At 39.6% G+C, this 17,564-nt stretch overlaps 1 protein-coding gene across 1 annotated transcript in view; it reads left to right on the top strand.

Moving 5' to 3' along the window:
• HYDIN (HYDIN axonemal central pair apparatus protein) overlaps positions 1 to 17,564 on the top strand; it is a 308,320-nt gene that overhangs the window by 88,189 nt on the left and 202,567 nt on the right. The window contains exons 10-13 of the mRNA XM_035024816.1: positions 875 to 993; positions 5,979 to 6,202; positions 9,448 to 9,515; positions 15,316 to 15,551. Coding sequence (XP_034880707.1) covers positions 875 to 993; positions 5,979 to 6,202; positions 9,448 to 9,515; positions 15,316 to 15,551 — 647 coding nt within the window. The remainder of the gene's footprint in view (positions 1 to 874; positions 994 to 5,978; positions 6,203 to 9,447; positions 9,516 to 15,315; positions 15,552 to 17,564) is intronic.

Below are 17,564 nucleotides of genomic sequence, written 5' to 3'. Positions count from 1 at the left end.
GGTGATGGTATGTAAAAATGTTGCAGGTATATTGTTAAGTGAAAAAAAAAAAAAAGCAGGTTACAAAATAATATATAGCATATGCTCTCATTTATATTAAACTTAATATAGTATTTACTCTTTAAATATGATTTTATGTAGTATTTTAGTATTTAAATATGATAAAGTATGGAAGGATAGGCACCAAAATACTAATAGTGATCTTTGGGTAATAGAATTATGTGAGAATTTTCCACTTTTTTAATAATATTTTTATAATGACCATGTATTATCAAATGAAGATATCCCATTTTTAAAAAGAAAATGAAACCAATCGATACTTGAAAAGTTGTGTTCTCTGTTCACCCTGGGTCCACTGTGGATGTGCAATCGTGGATATTATTTAGTGGATCCCATTACCTCTACTGAAAGAAAGTCTGCAAAGTAAGGGTCAGGGAAGACTCCTAGACTCAGATCCCTTAATATGCTGATCTTCCTAAATCTAGGGAAAATCAGTGAGAACAATGTCCTTTGGAGTCCTATGGTGACTCTCATTTTATAAGAAGCATCAATCAGTGGTCACCCTTCTCTAATTTAGAGAAATTACTTTTTTTTTTAAATAAGAAACTTAAGAATACCATTAAGACTGGGTTAAATTTAAAAAATTTTTTTTCTGCTAAGATATCAGCCCAAATTAGAATATAAGCTGCTCCCTAAAGTTAAACTACCAGTGTTCCTGTTTCCTAAAAATAAGCTAAATCCTCAGCATTGGTTAAACTGCAGTTCCCTGGGTCCAGTGCAGTACTGTTGATTGCTTACATTGGCAACACGCTGTGCTTAATTTGGGGGTAATGAAGCATCCTTCAGGGTAATAAAATCTGAATTGTTTTTATAGGCCGAGAGATCCGTCTGCCCCTCCGAATCAAAGGGGAAGGAATGGGACCAAAGATTCACTTCAACTTTGAAATGCTGGACATTGGAAAAGTTTTCGTTGGATCCGTACATTGTTATGAGGTAAGCACTAGAATTGTTCATTGAGACTCAAATAGTACTTAGCTTTTTAGGTTTATTTTATTTTGTGTATGTGTATATTGATAGAAAATGTATACAATCACATCCATTTGCCATTACTCACACTCAGACTCTGGAATGATGTGGCTCTTCCTTGCTTCCTAGCCATGTTGAAGGTTTCCCCTCTAAGTTGCCTCAAGGCAACAAAGACATACTTTAATTGGTTTTATCCTCATCATCTTATGGATTGCAAAGGGGAAAATCATAATCTTCTCCCTACCCATTTAATGGTTGCTCTCTGACACCATAAATCCTACAGACCAGAAGACAGAGAAACTTTCACATTTTCCAGAATGCCCTAATGAGGACAGCTGTTTTCACACTTCAGTTTTCTCTGAATGCACTAGTGTCCAATCCATGATTAAAGACCAGTCATAGTTTCTGGAACTTTCTTTTTCCTTTCCCTGCTTTGTCTTTCCAATTAGGTAGAAAATGATCCTTTTACAAGATGTAATCATGGGTTCTTCAGGATCAAATTTACTTCAGTGTCACCTCACCACTAACTTTGTATCTAGGGTACTTTTTTTTTTTACATTATATCAAATTATAACCATCGAAGCTTTATTTTACAAATATTGGTAAACTTTAAACGTTTGTATTTCTCTAATTGGAGTAATAAAAGCAGTTATTTAATGAGTGACAAATAGGTGTCAGGTTCCATGCTTCCTTGTGTCGTGCACGTTTATCCACGTGTGACAAAAGTGGGAAAGGCAGGTTTTATTGTACCTGCTCTACAAATGAACAAGAAGAGGCAGAGTGGTTAATACCCTCAACAACATCATCCTTCATGTATGTTGAGCACAATACCAGTACTTTTACATTCATTAGTTTGGGCCTCACTAACCCCTAGGGAGTAGGTGCAATGACTATTCCCATTTTATAGCCAAGGAAGCTGGCACTTAGAGAAGTTTTACTAGTTAAGGTAATGCTAGGTACTGTAACAAATACAAAGATCTATACTCTCTCAGACATGACAAGTCTATTTCGTTGCTCACATAAAGCCTCAAGCAAGGTTACCTCTCAGCCAACGGCTCTCTGCAGAGCATCGGGCCCCTGGCTCCTTCCAGCTCATGGCTCTGCCCCCCCACCGTGTGGCCTGCAGGATTGCAGCCTCACAGTGTCACGCAGCTGGAAGGGGAAAGAGCAAGGAGAGATGCACTCAGAAGACCTTTTTTTAGGAGCTGGCCCTATAGGCGTCAGCTGTGCATCACTGCAAGAGTAAGTAGCTGGGAAATGCAGTCTAGTTGGGAGCACAGGAGAAAGAGCAAGTGGGTTCAGTGAACAGCAAACCTGACTCTGCCACGTTGGTTAAGTAACTTGGCAAGGTCGTTCAGCTAGTAAATGTGAGCGAGCACTGGGTTACTGGGGCCCTGTATCCTGGGAAGAAAAGGCTTTTTGCTGCCCTTTCAATCCCGGGGCTCTCACCATGAGCAACTCCAGCCTATAGCCAGCTCAGCTCTCAGCCTAACCTCGGCATGGGAGGCAGATGCCTGGTTGCTGCTGAGAGCTTCCTACCGTGCGGTTTATCCCCACATTCTCGAAAGTAACTGTGGCCTAAATGGGACAGTGTGAAAGGTAAATAGAGATGTTAATGTCATAATGAGATGGAATATACATAAGAGCACGATTTAAATGAAGAGTCACATGTCTGTCATGAACTGAAATATGGCACAGTTACTATGTTGCATTGTCTTTTGCATTTTGAAAAAAGTCACTTTGGGAGGAAGAAAATGTGCAATGCTTCTTACGAAGTTCACATTCTGTCCGTAATTTATCCAGGGTGAATTTTCCTCTTATCTCACAGACTGTCGTGTGGATGCCACATCAGAAAAGGACCTTTAGTTCTGATGCGAAATGGATAAGTTTTCCTGAGTGTAATAATAATTTCTTATCAATTTAACCAAAGTGTATTTGAGGTCACCACTTCCCACCCTCCTAGATTTGACCATTAAGTAAACCACAGCCAGCTAAGTAAGTGTTAGATGAGGTGCTGCATCAGAATGGACAGTTTTGAGCGCTGTGCATTGGCAGAGAAGGACATGGTAAGGTGCTTCTTACAGGAATATTTTGCACTCTCTGCGTATTTAGTGCTGATGCCTCATTGCATCTCTCTTTCAATTTATTATGTTACCTCCTTGAGACGAATTTGAATAACCAGCTGTTGCCCTTAGTCATTGCTGAGCTTAGCAAACATGTAAAAAGTAAACCACAGCTCCAAGAGTGCACACTATTCCCCAGTGTAATTAGAAGGAAAACAAGGTGAAGCTCTAGTATAAACTTCTTCTCCCCAAGGAATTGGACTGCAAGGGTAAGGTAATCAAAAGGTCTCAGAATTTCGTCCCAAATGACTTGCTGGATTCTGCATACACATGAACGTGCTTCTTTCCCAGGGGGAGAGGAATGACATGCATGTTCTCGAACATGGAAGACCTGGTGCCTTGTACAAAATCTGGGTAAAATATTGCTGTTAACCAAAACATAAAAAGGCAATCCTGCATCTCTCTAGAGAGAAAAACAATTCCCTTTGAATGGAATTCCCTTTGAATTACCACTAACACCTTTGAGTTGCCTTTAAGTTACCACTAACGTGTGTCAATCACTTCTTCAGCACAGGCCCATTTCAAACCCATTCTGTGTGGCACTGAGAAAATAGCCAGCAATCGCTGTTGTCTACGGCCCTCTTTGTGAGGCACTCTGTTCTAAGAGTTACATAAACTAATTTCATCTTCACAGCAATCTGAGAAGTTAGTGGTACTTACACTTTATAGACGGAGAAACTGGGGCACAGAGAAACAAAGCAGGTTTCCCAAGGTCACACAGCTCGGAAGTCACCGGTAAAACTGGGAATTGAGCCCAGGCAATTTGGCTTCTGGGTCCCTGGCCATCATCATTTCCTACATGGTCTGTTTAAAAGGAATGAAGGGTGAAGCATGAATTCTGTGACCAGGAAACTTAAAACTGAGTGGGGGCGGGGGGCGCCTGGGTGGCTCAGTTGGTTAAGTGACTGCCTTCGGCTCAGGTCATGATCCTGGAGTCCCGGGATCGAATCCCGCATCAGGCTCCCTGCTCAGCAGGGAGTCTGCGTCTCCCTCTGACCCTCCTCCCTCTCATGCTCTCTGTCTCTCATTCTCTCTGTCTCAAATAAATAAATAAAATCTTAAAAAAAAAAAAAAAACTGAGTGAGGGGGATGGAAAATGAATGTAAAAAGATGAATAAAATATCAAGCAGCAATTAGTTAGGTATCTCTCTTGGAAAAAGTGGTGGTTTTCCTCTGCAAAGGCCCCTGACTCTATTCTACACATGCTCTTGATTCCTTCTTTGCTTCTCGGGAGGCAACTTGAGCTGGTGGACACCGCACATCCACCCAGACCCCATTCCCTTGGTTACCTAGCCCTCTTCTCTTACTACAACAAACATGTGGGCCAGGTACTGAGTATGCATTATCGCATTTAATACAAATATACTGGGTCTCCTCTGCCATACTTCCCACAGCTTTGCCGCCCCCACTCTCGTTCCTCACCTCTTATCCTCTCAAAACAGGAATCTCAAATAATCAACCACTATTTTCTCCGTACCCACTCACTCCCTAAACATTTGGACTCTGGATTCTGCAGTCACACTCTATTGGAGTCCTTTCTTCTTCAAGGGTAGGGATGGCTTTTAATTAAAAATAAAAAATCTGGGGGTTCCTGGGTGGCTCAGTTGTTAAGTGTCTGCCTTTGGCTCAGGTCATGATCTCGGGGTCCTGGGATCGAGCCCCACATCGGGCTCCCTGCTCGGCGGGAGGCCTGCTTCTCCCTCTCCCACTCCCCCTGCTTGTGTTCCTTCTCTCACTGTGTCTCTCTCTGTCAAATAAATGAATAAAATCTTTAAAAAAAAATCTGTAACATTTTCTTAGAGTTTATTCCCCGTCAGCTCTGTCCACATTCAGTCCCTTCTGGAAATTCTCTTCCCTTGGCTTCTTCTAGGTTCCTGACATTAGCCCCATACCTTTCTGTACATTTCTTCCTGATCTCCTGTGCTCTTTCTCTTCGGTGCTTTGAGTGCAGGTCAAAGGCAGTTTGTAAATAGAAGAACGTGCTGTCCACCTGTTCAGGTGTAAGCATTGGCAAGGAATAGAGACTGTCTTAGAAGCCCAGGAACAGAGCTGCTTGGTTAAAGCACAGGCTCATCCGACAGGCACCACGGGAGGTGGGAGCAGGAGCGATGGATTGAGCCAGGTGTGGACAACTCTGAATGCCAGGCATGAGCTTTTTACATACACATACCTACTGTGCAAGCAAATATGGGCCTATGGTGTATAGGAATAAAACTTTGCTATAGTAAAACAGTTGCTTACACAAGCATCCCCAAGCAATAGAATTGTATCCATGCAATAGTTTGAGGTGACAGTATCCCGATAGAATGAAATCTAATAGCACAACAAAGAGAATCCTTGTCATCTGGCATCCACAGTGATGTCTCGTTCACATTCTCCAGGCTACACTATAAACATAGGCTTAGGTAGTTGTTGCTCCTCTATTCTGACTTCTTATTTTTCAGTATGTCACTTGTTCTCAACCTTCTCATGCATATAAGATAAATACCTACTTTCCCTCAGTTACCCTACAGAGTATCAGGTAAAGGCATTTTAAGGCTCCTTTTCAGTAGATGTAATTACAATCAGTATTTATAACATGACTATAGTACATGTGACAACTCTGTTCCAAAGAGGATACTAAAAACACAAAATTACTTCTGCATTGGGTTTCTTATGTCCAAACCTTCAAGGCAGAAGACTGTTCATTTCTCCCCTGGAGTTTTTCTCTGGCTTTAATTCCTGCAGCTCTCTATGTGTTGGTATTAAACAGTACAGCCACGTGCTTATGCGAAAATAAATCAAATGTTCATGCTCTGTCTTTGCACTCTTGGCTTTTTATTGATATAGGCAATACTATCCAACAAAGGCAGCATTGATGCCCTCTTCAACGTGATCCCTCCAACTTCGGCTTTGGGGGCCTGCTTTGTTTTCAGCCCCAGGGAAGGCATCATCGAACCAAATGGAGTCCAGGCGGTCCAGATCTCTTTCAGTTCTGCCATTTTGGGGCACTTTGAAGAAGTGTTCCTGGTCAATGTCAATGGGTCCCCTGAGCCTGTGAAATTGACCATTAGGTAAGATATTATCTATAACTAATGTGGAAGCTAACTGAAGCTTTTATCTACTGCTTTCTTAAACTTCAAAACCAGATCGTGTCTCGGATGTCCATAACTGTCTTTGTTAGTAGGAATACATCAAAATAATGGAGTGTTTTAAATTTCCACCAGCATTTACCTAATGAGCACATGTAACTTACTATTATAATGTGGACACAGATGCTTTTTGGGGATCTAGTTTTTCTACAAGCTATAGCTTTATAAAATAGGGACTTAAAACATTAAACTAGTTCCTAGTTATACTCTCTGTTTTAGGATATTTAGGGAAAATAAATCATTACAGTAACACCTAGATAAAATCATCTTCTGGACTTGGCTTTAACTCTTATCCCAGTTTCTCTAAACTTTCATCTTTCATTTTTGTTTTAAGTAAAATTTTTAAATGCTCATACCTATAATACCTCCAGGTATCATAAAAGAGTCTACTTAGAGCGTCAGTCATCCTAGGCTAGACATTTGCAGCTTTTGTGCTAGAAGTCCTTTGATGGCTTCTCCAGCTGTTTGTGATAATTGAAAGTCATTAATAGCAGAGTTTGTCCTCAGGTTTTAAAAAGAAGTTTTCTATGACCAACCCATTGGGCAGATCTACAACTTTGGTTCCTGGTGCTTAGCGAGATCATGTCTTCAGAACACATCGCAGATCCTCTTTGGATTTTCACAGCACCAGGTTGTTAATTACCATGGCAGTCTCTCTTATTATGGTTACTGCTAGCAGGACCTCCTTCCATCTACAGCTAAGGTCTCCCTCGGGGTCTGGAGATAACATAGACACTGTGGCCTGAAGAATCCTTGGAAAATTTTTGGTCTCATGATAGGAGTGAATTGTGTCCTCCCAAATTCATACATTGAAATTCTAATACCCAGTTAAGAATGGGACTGCACTTAGAGATGGGATGTTTAAAGAAGTAATGAGGTCATATGGGTGGACCTTAATACAATGTGACTGGTGTCCTTATAAGAACAAGCACGCAGATAGGAAAACACCCTGTAAAGACATAAAGAGAAGATAGCCATCTACAACCTAGGAGGGAGTCCCTCAGAAGAAACCAACCCTGCTGACACATTGATTTTGGACTTCCAGCCCATAGAGCTGTGAGGAAATAAATTTCTGTTATTTAAGCCACTCAGTCTGTGGTGCTCAGTTATGACAGCCCTAGCAAACGAACACAGCCTCTAACAAATAAGGAGAGTGAATGAATGTGTCTTAGGGCTTCTGTGGCATGGCTGAGACAGACTGCCATAATCCTATACTTCTTTTTAAGTCTTAAGACTTATCTGAAACATTCAGAAGGCATTTATATTTTCTTCCACAATACATCTGTGGTTGTGATAATAGAAAAAATCAGTGTTGCTTTCTAAATATTTGAGTAACACTGACTCTTCAAGAAGATGCACCATGCTCATCCTGGCCCACGGTTGACATCTGTCAGTGATAAACAGAACATGAGGAAGACAGGAGTACTTTTTCACATTATGTGAGCTCTAGTTCACCTCCCACCTCAATAACAATTCACATCTCGTGACAAACAATGGAGGTGGTTCTCTGGAGAAGCAGGAAGAGCAAACCTGCAAATGCAACCTCCATCTCCCTTTCAGAGATTGTCTGATCCTTGAGGGTTCTCGGTAAACTCCAGGAGATCAGCTCTTCAAAGCCCCATCTGAATAAGGTTTTCCGGCTTCCTGACTTCAAGAGGTATCGCTCAGAATCATGAGTATCCTCCACAACATCCAGCTTCATTGATGGGCCTCCATCCAAAATGGGGAAGACAAAACTTTAAAGCTCTGCTCTTATAAATATTTAAGATAAAAATAATAATCACCCTATCTAAGGGTAAGAATGTACAGGGTATTAAAAGACCATAAGTTTACTTTTCATGTAGGAAAAAGGAAAATACTGGCCAAGACAGGCTAATTGTCCTTCAGGTTGAATAAGAAAGCCCATCCTAATTTCATGTGGCCACTCCCTAATTAAGTGCAGCCTAATAATTAATACTGCATTTATTGACACACATACATACACATTGCTACTCTATTAGGAATAAATGTGTATTTTGGATATTCACTTAAACTTTTCTTGAGCACCTCCTACATGCAAGGTTGTATATCAGGTACAGTGACTGGCGAATTTGAGTTTGTTGGACATTCCTGTTGCGTGACTCCTACTGTCTTAACCTTTGACTCTGTGAATTATTTTTCCAAATTCAGGATGTGATTGCCCATTCTCTCAAATATTCCCCAAACTAACTAAAAAATATGATAAAAGAAATAAGGGAATTAATAGGCTACACTAAGAAAATATCCATTTAACATAAAGGAAGGCAATAATGGAGAAAAAGAGGAATGAAAAGGCATTAAGACATAAAAAACAAGGAGTAAAGTGTAAGACATGAATCCTACTTTATCAGTAATTACATTAAATGTAAATATATTTAACACTTAAATTAAAGGCAGAGATCGGCAGAATGGATTTTTTTAAAAACCCACAAAACACAATATGACTATATGCTCTTTTAGATCCAAAAATATGAATAAGTTGAAACTAAAAGGGATGGGAAAGGATACAGTAGGCAAACAGTAACCAAAAGAAAGCTGTACTAATATCAGACAAAACAGACTTAAAATAAAACGTGTTACTTGAGACAAAGAGGGATATTTTGCAATGACAAGAGTTAAGCCATTAAGGAAATATAACAATTATAAACATATATGCACCTAACATTAGAGCCCCCAGATATGTGAATGACAAACTGACAGAACCAAAAGGAGAAATGGGAATAGATTAGTGGCTGCTTAGGGCAGGGAGTGAGGGATAGAGCATGATAAAGCTATGATAGGTATTTATCCACATTAATATTCTGTGCTGTTGGTTTGGTGATTTGTCTGCTCTGCTTCATTCATTGGTAGGAATTTGGTGATAAGTTAACTACAGCATCATTTGCTAAAATCCAGTGGTTCAAGTCTTGAAAAAGAACTCTAAGAACCACTGTGATAGACCATCATCTTGTAGTTTCTTTAAGTGCTAGGTTCTATACTTGACTTAATGCCACTTTCAAGTCCATTGCCTTAACCACTCGGCCACGACTGCCTACTGACTTAATGCCAGTTGATGGTTTTTAGGACTTATTGTCTCCCTAGTTCCTGATTGTTACTCTGAATTCACTGGATTCTTTATCCACTCCCCCAATTTGTATTCCTATTTCTAGAGGCTGTGTCATTGGACCTACCTTCCATTTTAATGTTCCTGCTCTGCACTTTGGTGATGTTTCCTTTGGTGAGTATTTTTCCATTTGAAGTTAGAAATTTAATGGAATTACTTTTCTCTCAACATGGAAGGAGGAAGGTTTACAAAGAACCTCTCTTGCCATTTTTTTATGGGTAATAGCTAAAAGGTTCTAGAAATGTTCTCTCTTTCCTCTGCAGCAGTGCATTTTGGTGTCATTTCCTAGTTTATATGTGGAAGTTATAACCCTGTCCTGGGCACTAAGAGCTGTAAGCCTGTGGTCGTCCCAGCTTTTCCAGCAGTAGAAAAATGGAAAGCCTTAGGGTTCACACTCCTATCTGAATGTTCTGAAAGCCCTGTCTGTCTGTCTGTCTATCTACCTATCTATCTATCTATCTATCTATCTATCTATCTATCTATCTATCTAATCAGATTTAATTTTTTATTCTAGAGAGAGAGCACAAGTGGGGGAGGGCAGAGGGAGAGGGAGAGAATCTCAAACAGACTCCACACTGAGCAGGGAGCCCAGTGCCAGGCTCGATCTCACAACCCTGAGATCATGACCTGAGCCGAAAGCAAGAGTCAGATGCTCAACTGACTGCATCACTCAGGCGCCCACCTGAACACTCTATTTATATGCAGATTCTGATTCACCAGTCTGGCTACACAGCATCCTGTTCACAGAGATGCTCTCAAGTTTCAAGTGAATTCAGTGGTGGTTTGACTCAGGTGTTCTATCACTCCAAATGGAAGACATCTATATTTTGGTGTTGTCTTCTTGCTCAGTTACTTCCCTGAGTCGTTTCCTCCTGTCTCAGCATTTCTAATAATAAAAATGACAGCATTAGCAGTAAAAGTTTCCATTTATTGGTTCGTTCTTATATTCCAATCACTGCTAAGTGAATTACATGCAGTACTACATTTAAACCTTTTAGCAATCCTTTGAGTAGATGCTATTTAGGATTCCCATTTTGGAGCTGGAAGAACTGAGCATTCGAACAGTTAAATAACTTCCCACGGTCACACAGCAGTAGTAGAATGAGTATTTCAAATGAGATCTGTCTAAGTCATGTACTGTGAACAGGGGTAATGTTGCCCCAAAGGGGCAAAAATTGTTTGTTTGGGGTTAAAAAAAAAAAAGCATAGATCTAATCAATGTTTGTGGTCCTCCAAAATTCAGCCCTACCCAACAGAATCTTATTCCTTAGTATTTAATTTTTCTCATTAGGGAGAAATTAATCTAATTTAAATCACATTTAATTAATTGATTTCATTGAAAATTAATTCATCATCACAGTGGTTCTTTGAGGAGGTGATAATTTAATTTAGAAATTTCAAAATAATTTAGATAATAATTTGAGAAACCCTACTCTGAATCCATAGTGCACAATCCTTTCCATTTTTCTTTGTTTCCTCCATTTTGACTTTCAGTTCTTTTGCTTCAAGTAGGCCCATCTACTTGGGGAAAAGTTTTCTTTACAAAAATATCTCTTCTTTACAAAAAGCTGATTCATAGTGCCTTTATCAGTTGCTTTAACATTTAACATTTCCTAACATATAGGAAAATTTATATAAATGAATGTCTCTTTATTACCATAGAATATGAAAATGGCTGGAGGAATTTGTATAAATTTGTAGGGCAAGTTTAAGTGATAGAGTTTTTGAAGGAAAGTAAAAGTGACCTACAACTTGAAAATTGTCTGATGGCCAACTAAGACAGACATACTCTCCAGGGTTACTGTGACTGATCCACAATAAGAGGTGAATTACTTACCCAAAGATCTATGCAGTTATCCTCCAAACGGCTCAACTGAGTCCACAGAGAGGTCTGGGTGACTGATGCATCCTTCCACAGGCATTTAAGTATGAACTCCAACACAGAATATTTGGAAAATGTGCCCTATATCATATTGCCCTGGAGGGAGAAAGCAGAATCTAAATAAGCACCTCAATCACTCCAAGAAATCTCATACCGATTCATTGTCTAGAATCTGCCCTATTGTTCACTGCTGAAAGGTTAATGTCAGTACTATACCAATGATAAGCCAATTTGTGAGCCCCAAGAATATCTGAATCCAAACATTAAAAAGCATCAAAGCCCCTATTAGTACATTTCAACAAAATATGGCAAATAGGAAGTATATATATATGCCCAGGATGCCATTGATTTATTAGAAATGCTGTATTTGATATTGGCAAACTCTGGGTAACACAGTGGGTAAAATCATTTATGCATGTTCCAAAACTAGGTAGGTTTTTTCCCATTAATGTTTTCCATTTGGTCTGTTCTTATCTCTAAGTATACAGGAAAGGTCATTATTGGGTAATTAATTCATTGTTTCCTAGAGCTATAAAAATAATAATCAACAGCTATTTCTCATGGTTGGTCCAGCTAGAAGTTTTAGTAACTAGCTTAGGTGAAAATTAGAAATAGCTTATTTTTCTTTTGTTGTATAACATCTTATTGAGAGATTGGGGATAAGGCAGTTAGACAAGAGGCGGGAAGACACTGCAGACCCATGACCCAAGATTCCCCAGGTCTGAGATATGAAACTTATCTCTCCTAAGTCCAACTTCAAAATTCAAGTTGCATTTCTTTTAGTTTGGATATGGATTCTTTAATCTTCTCTGTAGTGTGGCAGGAAATGTTAACAAAAACATACCTTTTTGCTTGCCAACAGGAAATCTAGGGCTATTTCATTTTCAAAACCAGTTGGGTCAGTTAATTCAAGTTACTTGCTGTTCTTCTGGATTCTGCACTGTAAAAATCCAAAGTCAGAGACAATTTTTTGATACAATTTCAAAATTATTTTATGATAATCCTTTTAAGTCCCAAAGTTGGAACTAGAGTTCTCTCATGACTCTTATCCAAAGTGTCATTATTTATTTCTCCAGGAGGATTGGCCTCCTGTCACAAAGAAACATCATCCATGGAAGAGTTTTTTATTGGAAACTTCCTAATTACTATCTCACATGTGCAATTAGGGCTTTGATGGGTCAGACAAAAGTAAACATGTTATTGGCTCAGGGATGAAAGACCAATAAGGGTGCATATAGTTCCAGATGCAAGAAAAATTAACTGTTACAGGAATAAGCCAGGGATTGGAGGAATTTTCTGGAATTTATTTTCAGGAATTTATTTTGGGATGACTGGCATATTGTATGGAGTTAAACAAGGTTTGCAGAGACTCGTAGTGTTGGGGAGTACATTGAGCTAACTGAAGTTGGTAATATTGTCCCCATATTGGCAGTAAGGCGAATTCTTGAAGAGGTGTCTGTTATAGGTTAGTGTTAGAGGGCCTTATTTGCTTAGAGATGAAGATTCTAGATTTGGCATCAGGGCCTGTTGGGATTGGTGGTGTTAGATAATTATAAATCACTAAAGTAGATGAGAGGTAATAGTATTGTACTATTGGTTAATATCTGAAATGTTTAAAGTATGGTTATAAATATTTTGATGGTAAGATTGGATGTTGGATGACATATATAATAATTAATTAGATTGACTGGAGCTACAGTAGCATGAGAGAGTCAGATTATAGAATTTGGGTGGTGATTGTCCCTGAAGAAACAGTGAAGCTTTGATAAATCCTCAGATTCATCAAAGAGTACAATGGACCAAGTAACGACTGATACGCCAGGTGATAGAGCCAAAGGGGCAGGGTCAGTATCTGCACACTCACTATTTTTCAGGAGCTACAAGAATATGTTGAATGAGAATAAGGAATTTAGAAGGCTGCAGGTATTCAGTGGACCTGACCATTGGATAATTTGGTCAGAGAAATTAGAGTTTGAGGGCAAAGCTGCTGGGATAAATATAGGGATTAAAAAAAAAAAAAAAAAAAGGCAGCATGGTAGTTGTCTTCCATGGCCCAGGTATGAGCTGGTCATATATCACTCAAGAAGAAATATTTAAATTGACTTTAGGAGGATGTTAAGTGGGGTGTAAATTAATTGTACTGTCCCTTAAAATCGTAATTGTAATGATTATAGAAAGATCTTACAAAGGTTAGCGGAAAAAAAATCATAGAAAGCATGAGGAAAGCCTAAACCCAATAGTGTTAGGATTTGATGCAAGCAGGAGCTTAGAAGTAACACTTTTATTAGTAGTGACCATGCAGTCTTTAATCATAATATTCCCTTCTTTAGGCTTCTTAACAGGCAATATGGGGTTTACAGGTAGTTGTGAAAGGAATTGTTCTAGCTAGGAGCTTACAACTGGCTTTATTCTTGGAAAAACTTCTAGCTTCAGGGAAATAGTCTGAGCAATGGTTTGGAAGGACCCGTGTGAATCCTTATACGAACCACTTCCAGAGTACACCTTACATTCTAAGAGTGCTTATTCCATAATGGTCAGGTGAAATAAGGGTGAGTGATCTATAGTTTCAGGAGTCCTTGCTGGGAAAGTTCAGAAAAGTTGGATGCAGCAATACATGATTGTGAAACTGACTTTTGAGCAGTTCCTCTGGGATTTCCAAGAAAATCCTTCAGGTACACTTAATCAGGCAATTCTTTTTCCGTAATAGATCTCTTCCAAGTAGATTGACAGGTGGTGTCACAAAGGAGATATAAACGTGTTTCCTCCAGCAGCCCTAATGTGTAGACAAAGGCTCAGTCATGGGGATCTCGAGAAATAGATCAAGTCAAAATACCCCCTGCAGTGATGTAGTAACTACTCCTGAGATCAATTGTGTTTTATTGCAGTAGGGTTCAAGGTAGAAAGAGTAATGTTTGCCTCTAGTAGAAATATGCATATTTGTTCTCCTCTTGTTCTGAAAGTGGTAGGAGATACAGTGGGCACCTCGGGAATCCAAAATCAGAGTTCAGTTTATTGCTTGCCAGGCAAGGAGGATCTGTATCTCTTAGAAAAGGACTAGGAGTCTCCCCGAACTGAACGTAGGAAGGCTAGATTTAACATGACAAAATAGGTTTGCCTAAGGGAGATAAAAGCCAGTGTAGGGGTCTCTGGCTGTCTCCAAAGGAGATTGTAAAGTCTCTCTCAGGAGAGGCTATTATTCGATTTTGTGTCATCGACCCTGAGTGTGTGAGCCTCAGACAGGTCCAGGATGAGTTATATAATGTCTTGGCAGGCTCTAAGTCACACAGCAGGGAAAACCACACAGGCTTCTCCTTTCACACATTGGCAAATAAAAAGAGCAAAGAGGATTCAATTTCTTAAAAAAATCTGTACTCTATGCAAACAATTAAATGCAAAATATACTGTTGGAGGACTATTCACCAAGCAGATACTAGAGGCTGCTTCTTGAGAGGATCCTGGATGGACATCAAGGGATGGTTTTATGTCTATTGTTGCTACATAGTAAGTGTATAAAAGTATTCATTGAAGGGAAGGAAGGAAGAAAGAAAGAGAAAGAAAGAGAGAGAGAGAGAAAGAAAGAAAGGAAGGAAGGAAGGAAGGAAGGAAGGAAGGAAGAAAGAAAGAAAGAAAGAAAGAAAGAAAGAAAAGAAAGAAAAAGAAAAAGAAAGGAATGGAGACCAAGAACCTACATTTCTGAGTGTATATTGTTATTAGATGCTCTGCAGCCTTGTTATTCAAGCTGTGGTCCATGAGTCTCTGACACCTGTCTCATCTGAGCTTTTTAGAAATCCAGAATCACAACCCTCCTCCTTTGTACAAGGTTCCAGGTGATTCTTAAGAAAGAAAGGAAGAAAAGAAATGCATTCCTTGATTGTACAATTGAAGACTATATCAGGGAGAAGTAGAGTTAAGCAAGTAACAATGAGTTGCATAGACATTTCATCTGAGAGGTTTGCCAATGCTAGCCGAGGTTGAAGTTCAAAGGAGGCTAGAGTGGGGCTCTTACTTCTTACCTCACATTTTGTTTTCCAGGCTTCCCTCATACCTTGATGTGTTCCCTCAATAATACCTCCTTGGTCCCCATGACCTTCCAACTGCGTGTTCCTGGGGATGGTGATGGCCATAAAAGCATCTCAAGTTGCAATCAGTATTCAGACTACAAAAGATCATCTTGGAGCAAGGATGAAATACCCATAACGAAACCAAAAGAATTCACCATCACTCCCAGCAGTGGCACCATCCGCCCCCAGGGATTTGCCGCTATCAGGGTAAAGTGCACAGCCTTCCAGCACATATGGCCAAGGAGCCAAACTCTCAAATAGTTATTAGGACCACAGCTAAGGTATGCTTTCCATGCCCACCGTCAGTGGGAGAGAGTGCCTCTAATTCATGTGGAAAAGTGGGCCTGTAAAGCAAGAAACTACCGGGGCCAAAGTAACCAGCTACAAATATATTGGGCAAAAAGAACAGACACCACTCTAGGGCATTTCCATCAATCTAGATGCATTGCCTTCACCAGAACAGTGGATCCTAGTGATTCATGGTGGAACCGCTGCTCTATAAAGATAGTGTCCACGGTAGTATGAATATTAAAAGATTTAAGAATTCATTGATAACTAAGGCCTACTTTCCTTCAGAATCAAATCGTTTATACCAATAAAAGTCCAGATTTGTGCCATAGATGATACCCAGTTTTTAATACACATCTGGACTTCATGGTGAATGTAGATGTATTCCTAACAGTGGTTTATATTTAGACCCACAGTGTGATGCTCTGGTTATGGCCACCAGCAGAATTATTTCACAGCTAACTGAGAAATGTTTTACTGTCCTCCCTCACTTACTTTTGCTTCTCCAAAGAGTTAGGTCTAGCATTATTGAAGGCTACTAAATTGAAATTATTTTATCTTTTTCTGGGAAAGAAAAAATAAGACTTCCATAGCTGAGGTTGGTAATTTTCTCTTTAGTTGTTATCTTTGAATATTTAATTCAGCTATGGTCTTATCCCCCACATTTGTTTTAAATGTTTTATAATATCTCACCATGAATCCACTCATCCTCAGTCTCTCTCTTCTGGGACTTGGCTCTTCCAAGGGCTTCTCCGTGGACCTAATGAGGTTTATATCATATATTGGTATAACTTCTCAGGGTTGTGGTCTTAGTCTGTTTGGGCTGCTCTTTTTACAAATACTCAAGACTGGGTGGCTCATAAACAACAGAAATTTATTTCTCACAGTTTGGAGACTGAAGTCTGAGATCAGGGTGACAGAATGGTAGGGTTCTGGTGAGGGGCCTCTTCCAGGTGGCAGACTGCTGACTTCCTGAGTCCTCACATGGTGGGAGGAGCTGGGGAGCTCTGTGGGATCTTTTTTATAAGGGCACTAATCCTGTTCATGAGGGCTCCACCCTCATGACCTAATCACCCCCAAGTGGCCCCACCTCCTAATTACCATCACACTGGGGTTAGGACTTCAACATATGAATTTTGTTGGCAGGGGGAGTGGGGAGGGCACAACCATTCAGATCATAGCAGTTCCTACCTGTGACTTTCCCAGGAAGAAGCACTGTTGCAAAGAATTTATTTTGTATTTAGTGCTCAGCCTACACATTACCTATCTTTCCTCTTCGCCTCTCGCACATCACACGGGAAGATTTTAAAAGCCATAGCATCTATCTAGCAGCCTTCTGCCAGAGCTCCTTGTTCTTCTGCCTTCTGACCTTGGCTCAGAGATATAAACAGGGCTTCCTCACTCCAGGCATCTCTGCATGCTGGGGCAGCTACTTCTCTCTGAATCTGACAAGTTTGCTTTCCAAATCAACAGCTCCATCTTCTTTTCCCCTTTATATTTAGAAAAGCTTTCTTCAAGCTTCAGTTTTCGCTCCTGAACTATACTTCAACCATGTCTGTGTAGACTAGAATTTGCATCCAGTGATTCCCTTTGCAACCAAGAAAAAATTCCTAATTAGTCCTTCATACATAATTTATAGATAGAAAAGCTTTCACCTATGCCAGAAGCTGTTCTCCACATTTAGAAGTATCTCTTCCACTACAAATCATCTTTGAGCAATTAAAAATTGTGACAAGACTTCAACAGCCTGAATGTAAAATTTCACAATAATAAATAAAAAACGTAGGGTAAAATATACTGGGCACATATTGTCCTTGAATAGACCTTTATTTGCAGCTTCCTGTTTTCTGCTCTAATAATGAATATGGAGGGTAAGGGGAGAGAGAAGATTTTGATTTTTTTTTTTTTTTAAAGATTTTACTTATTTGTCAG

This window comes from Mirounga leonina, unplaced genomic scaffold (assembly GCF_011800145.1).
Source record: "Mirounga leonina isolate KUSES-001 unplaced genomic scaffold, KU_Mleo_1.0 Mir_180, whole genome shotgun sequence".
Taxonomy (NCBI): Eukaryota; Metazoa; Chordata; class Mammalia; order Carnivora; family Phocidae; genus Mirounga; species Mirounga leonina.
The sequence above is the reverse complement of the archived record's forward strand: the minus strand, read 5'-3'. Positions and strand labels throughout refer to the sequence as shown.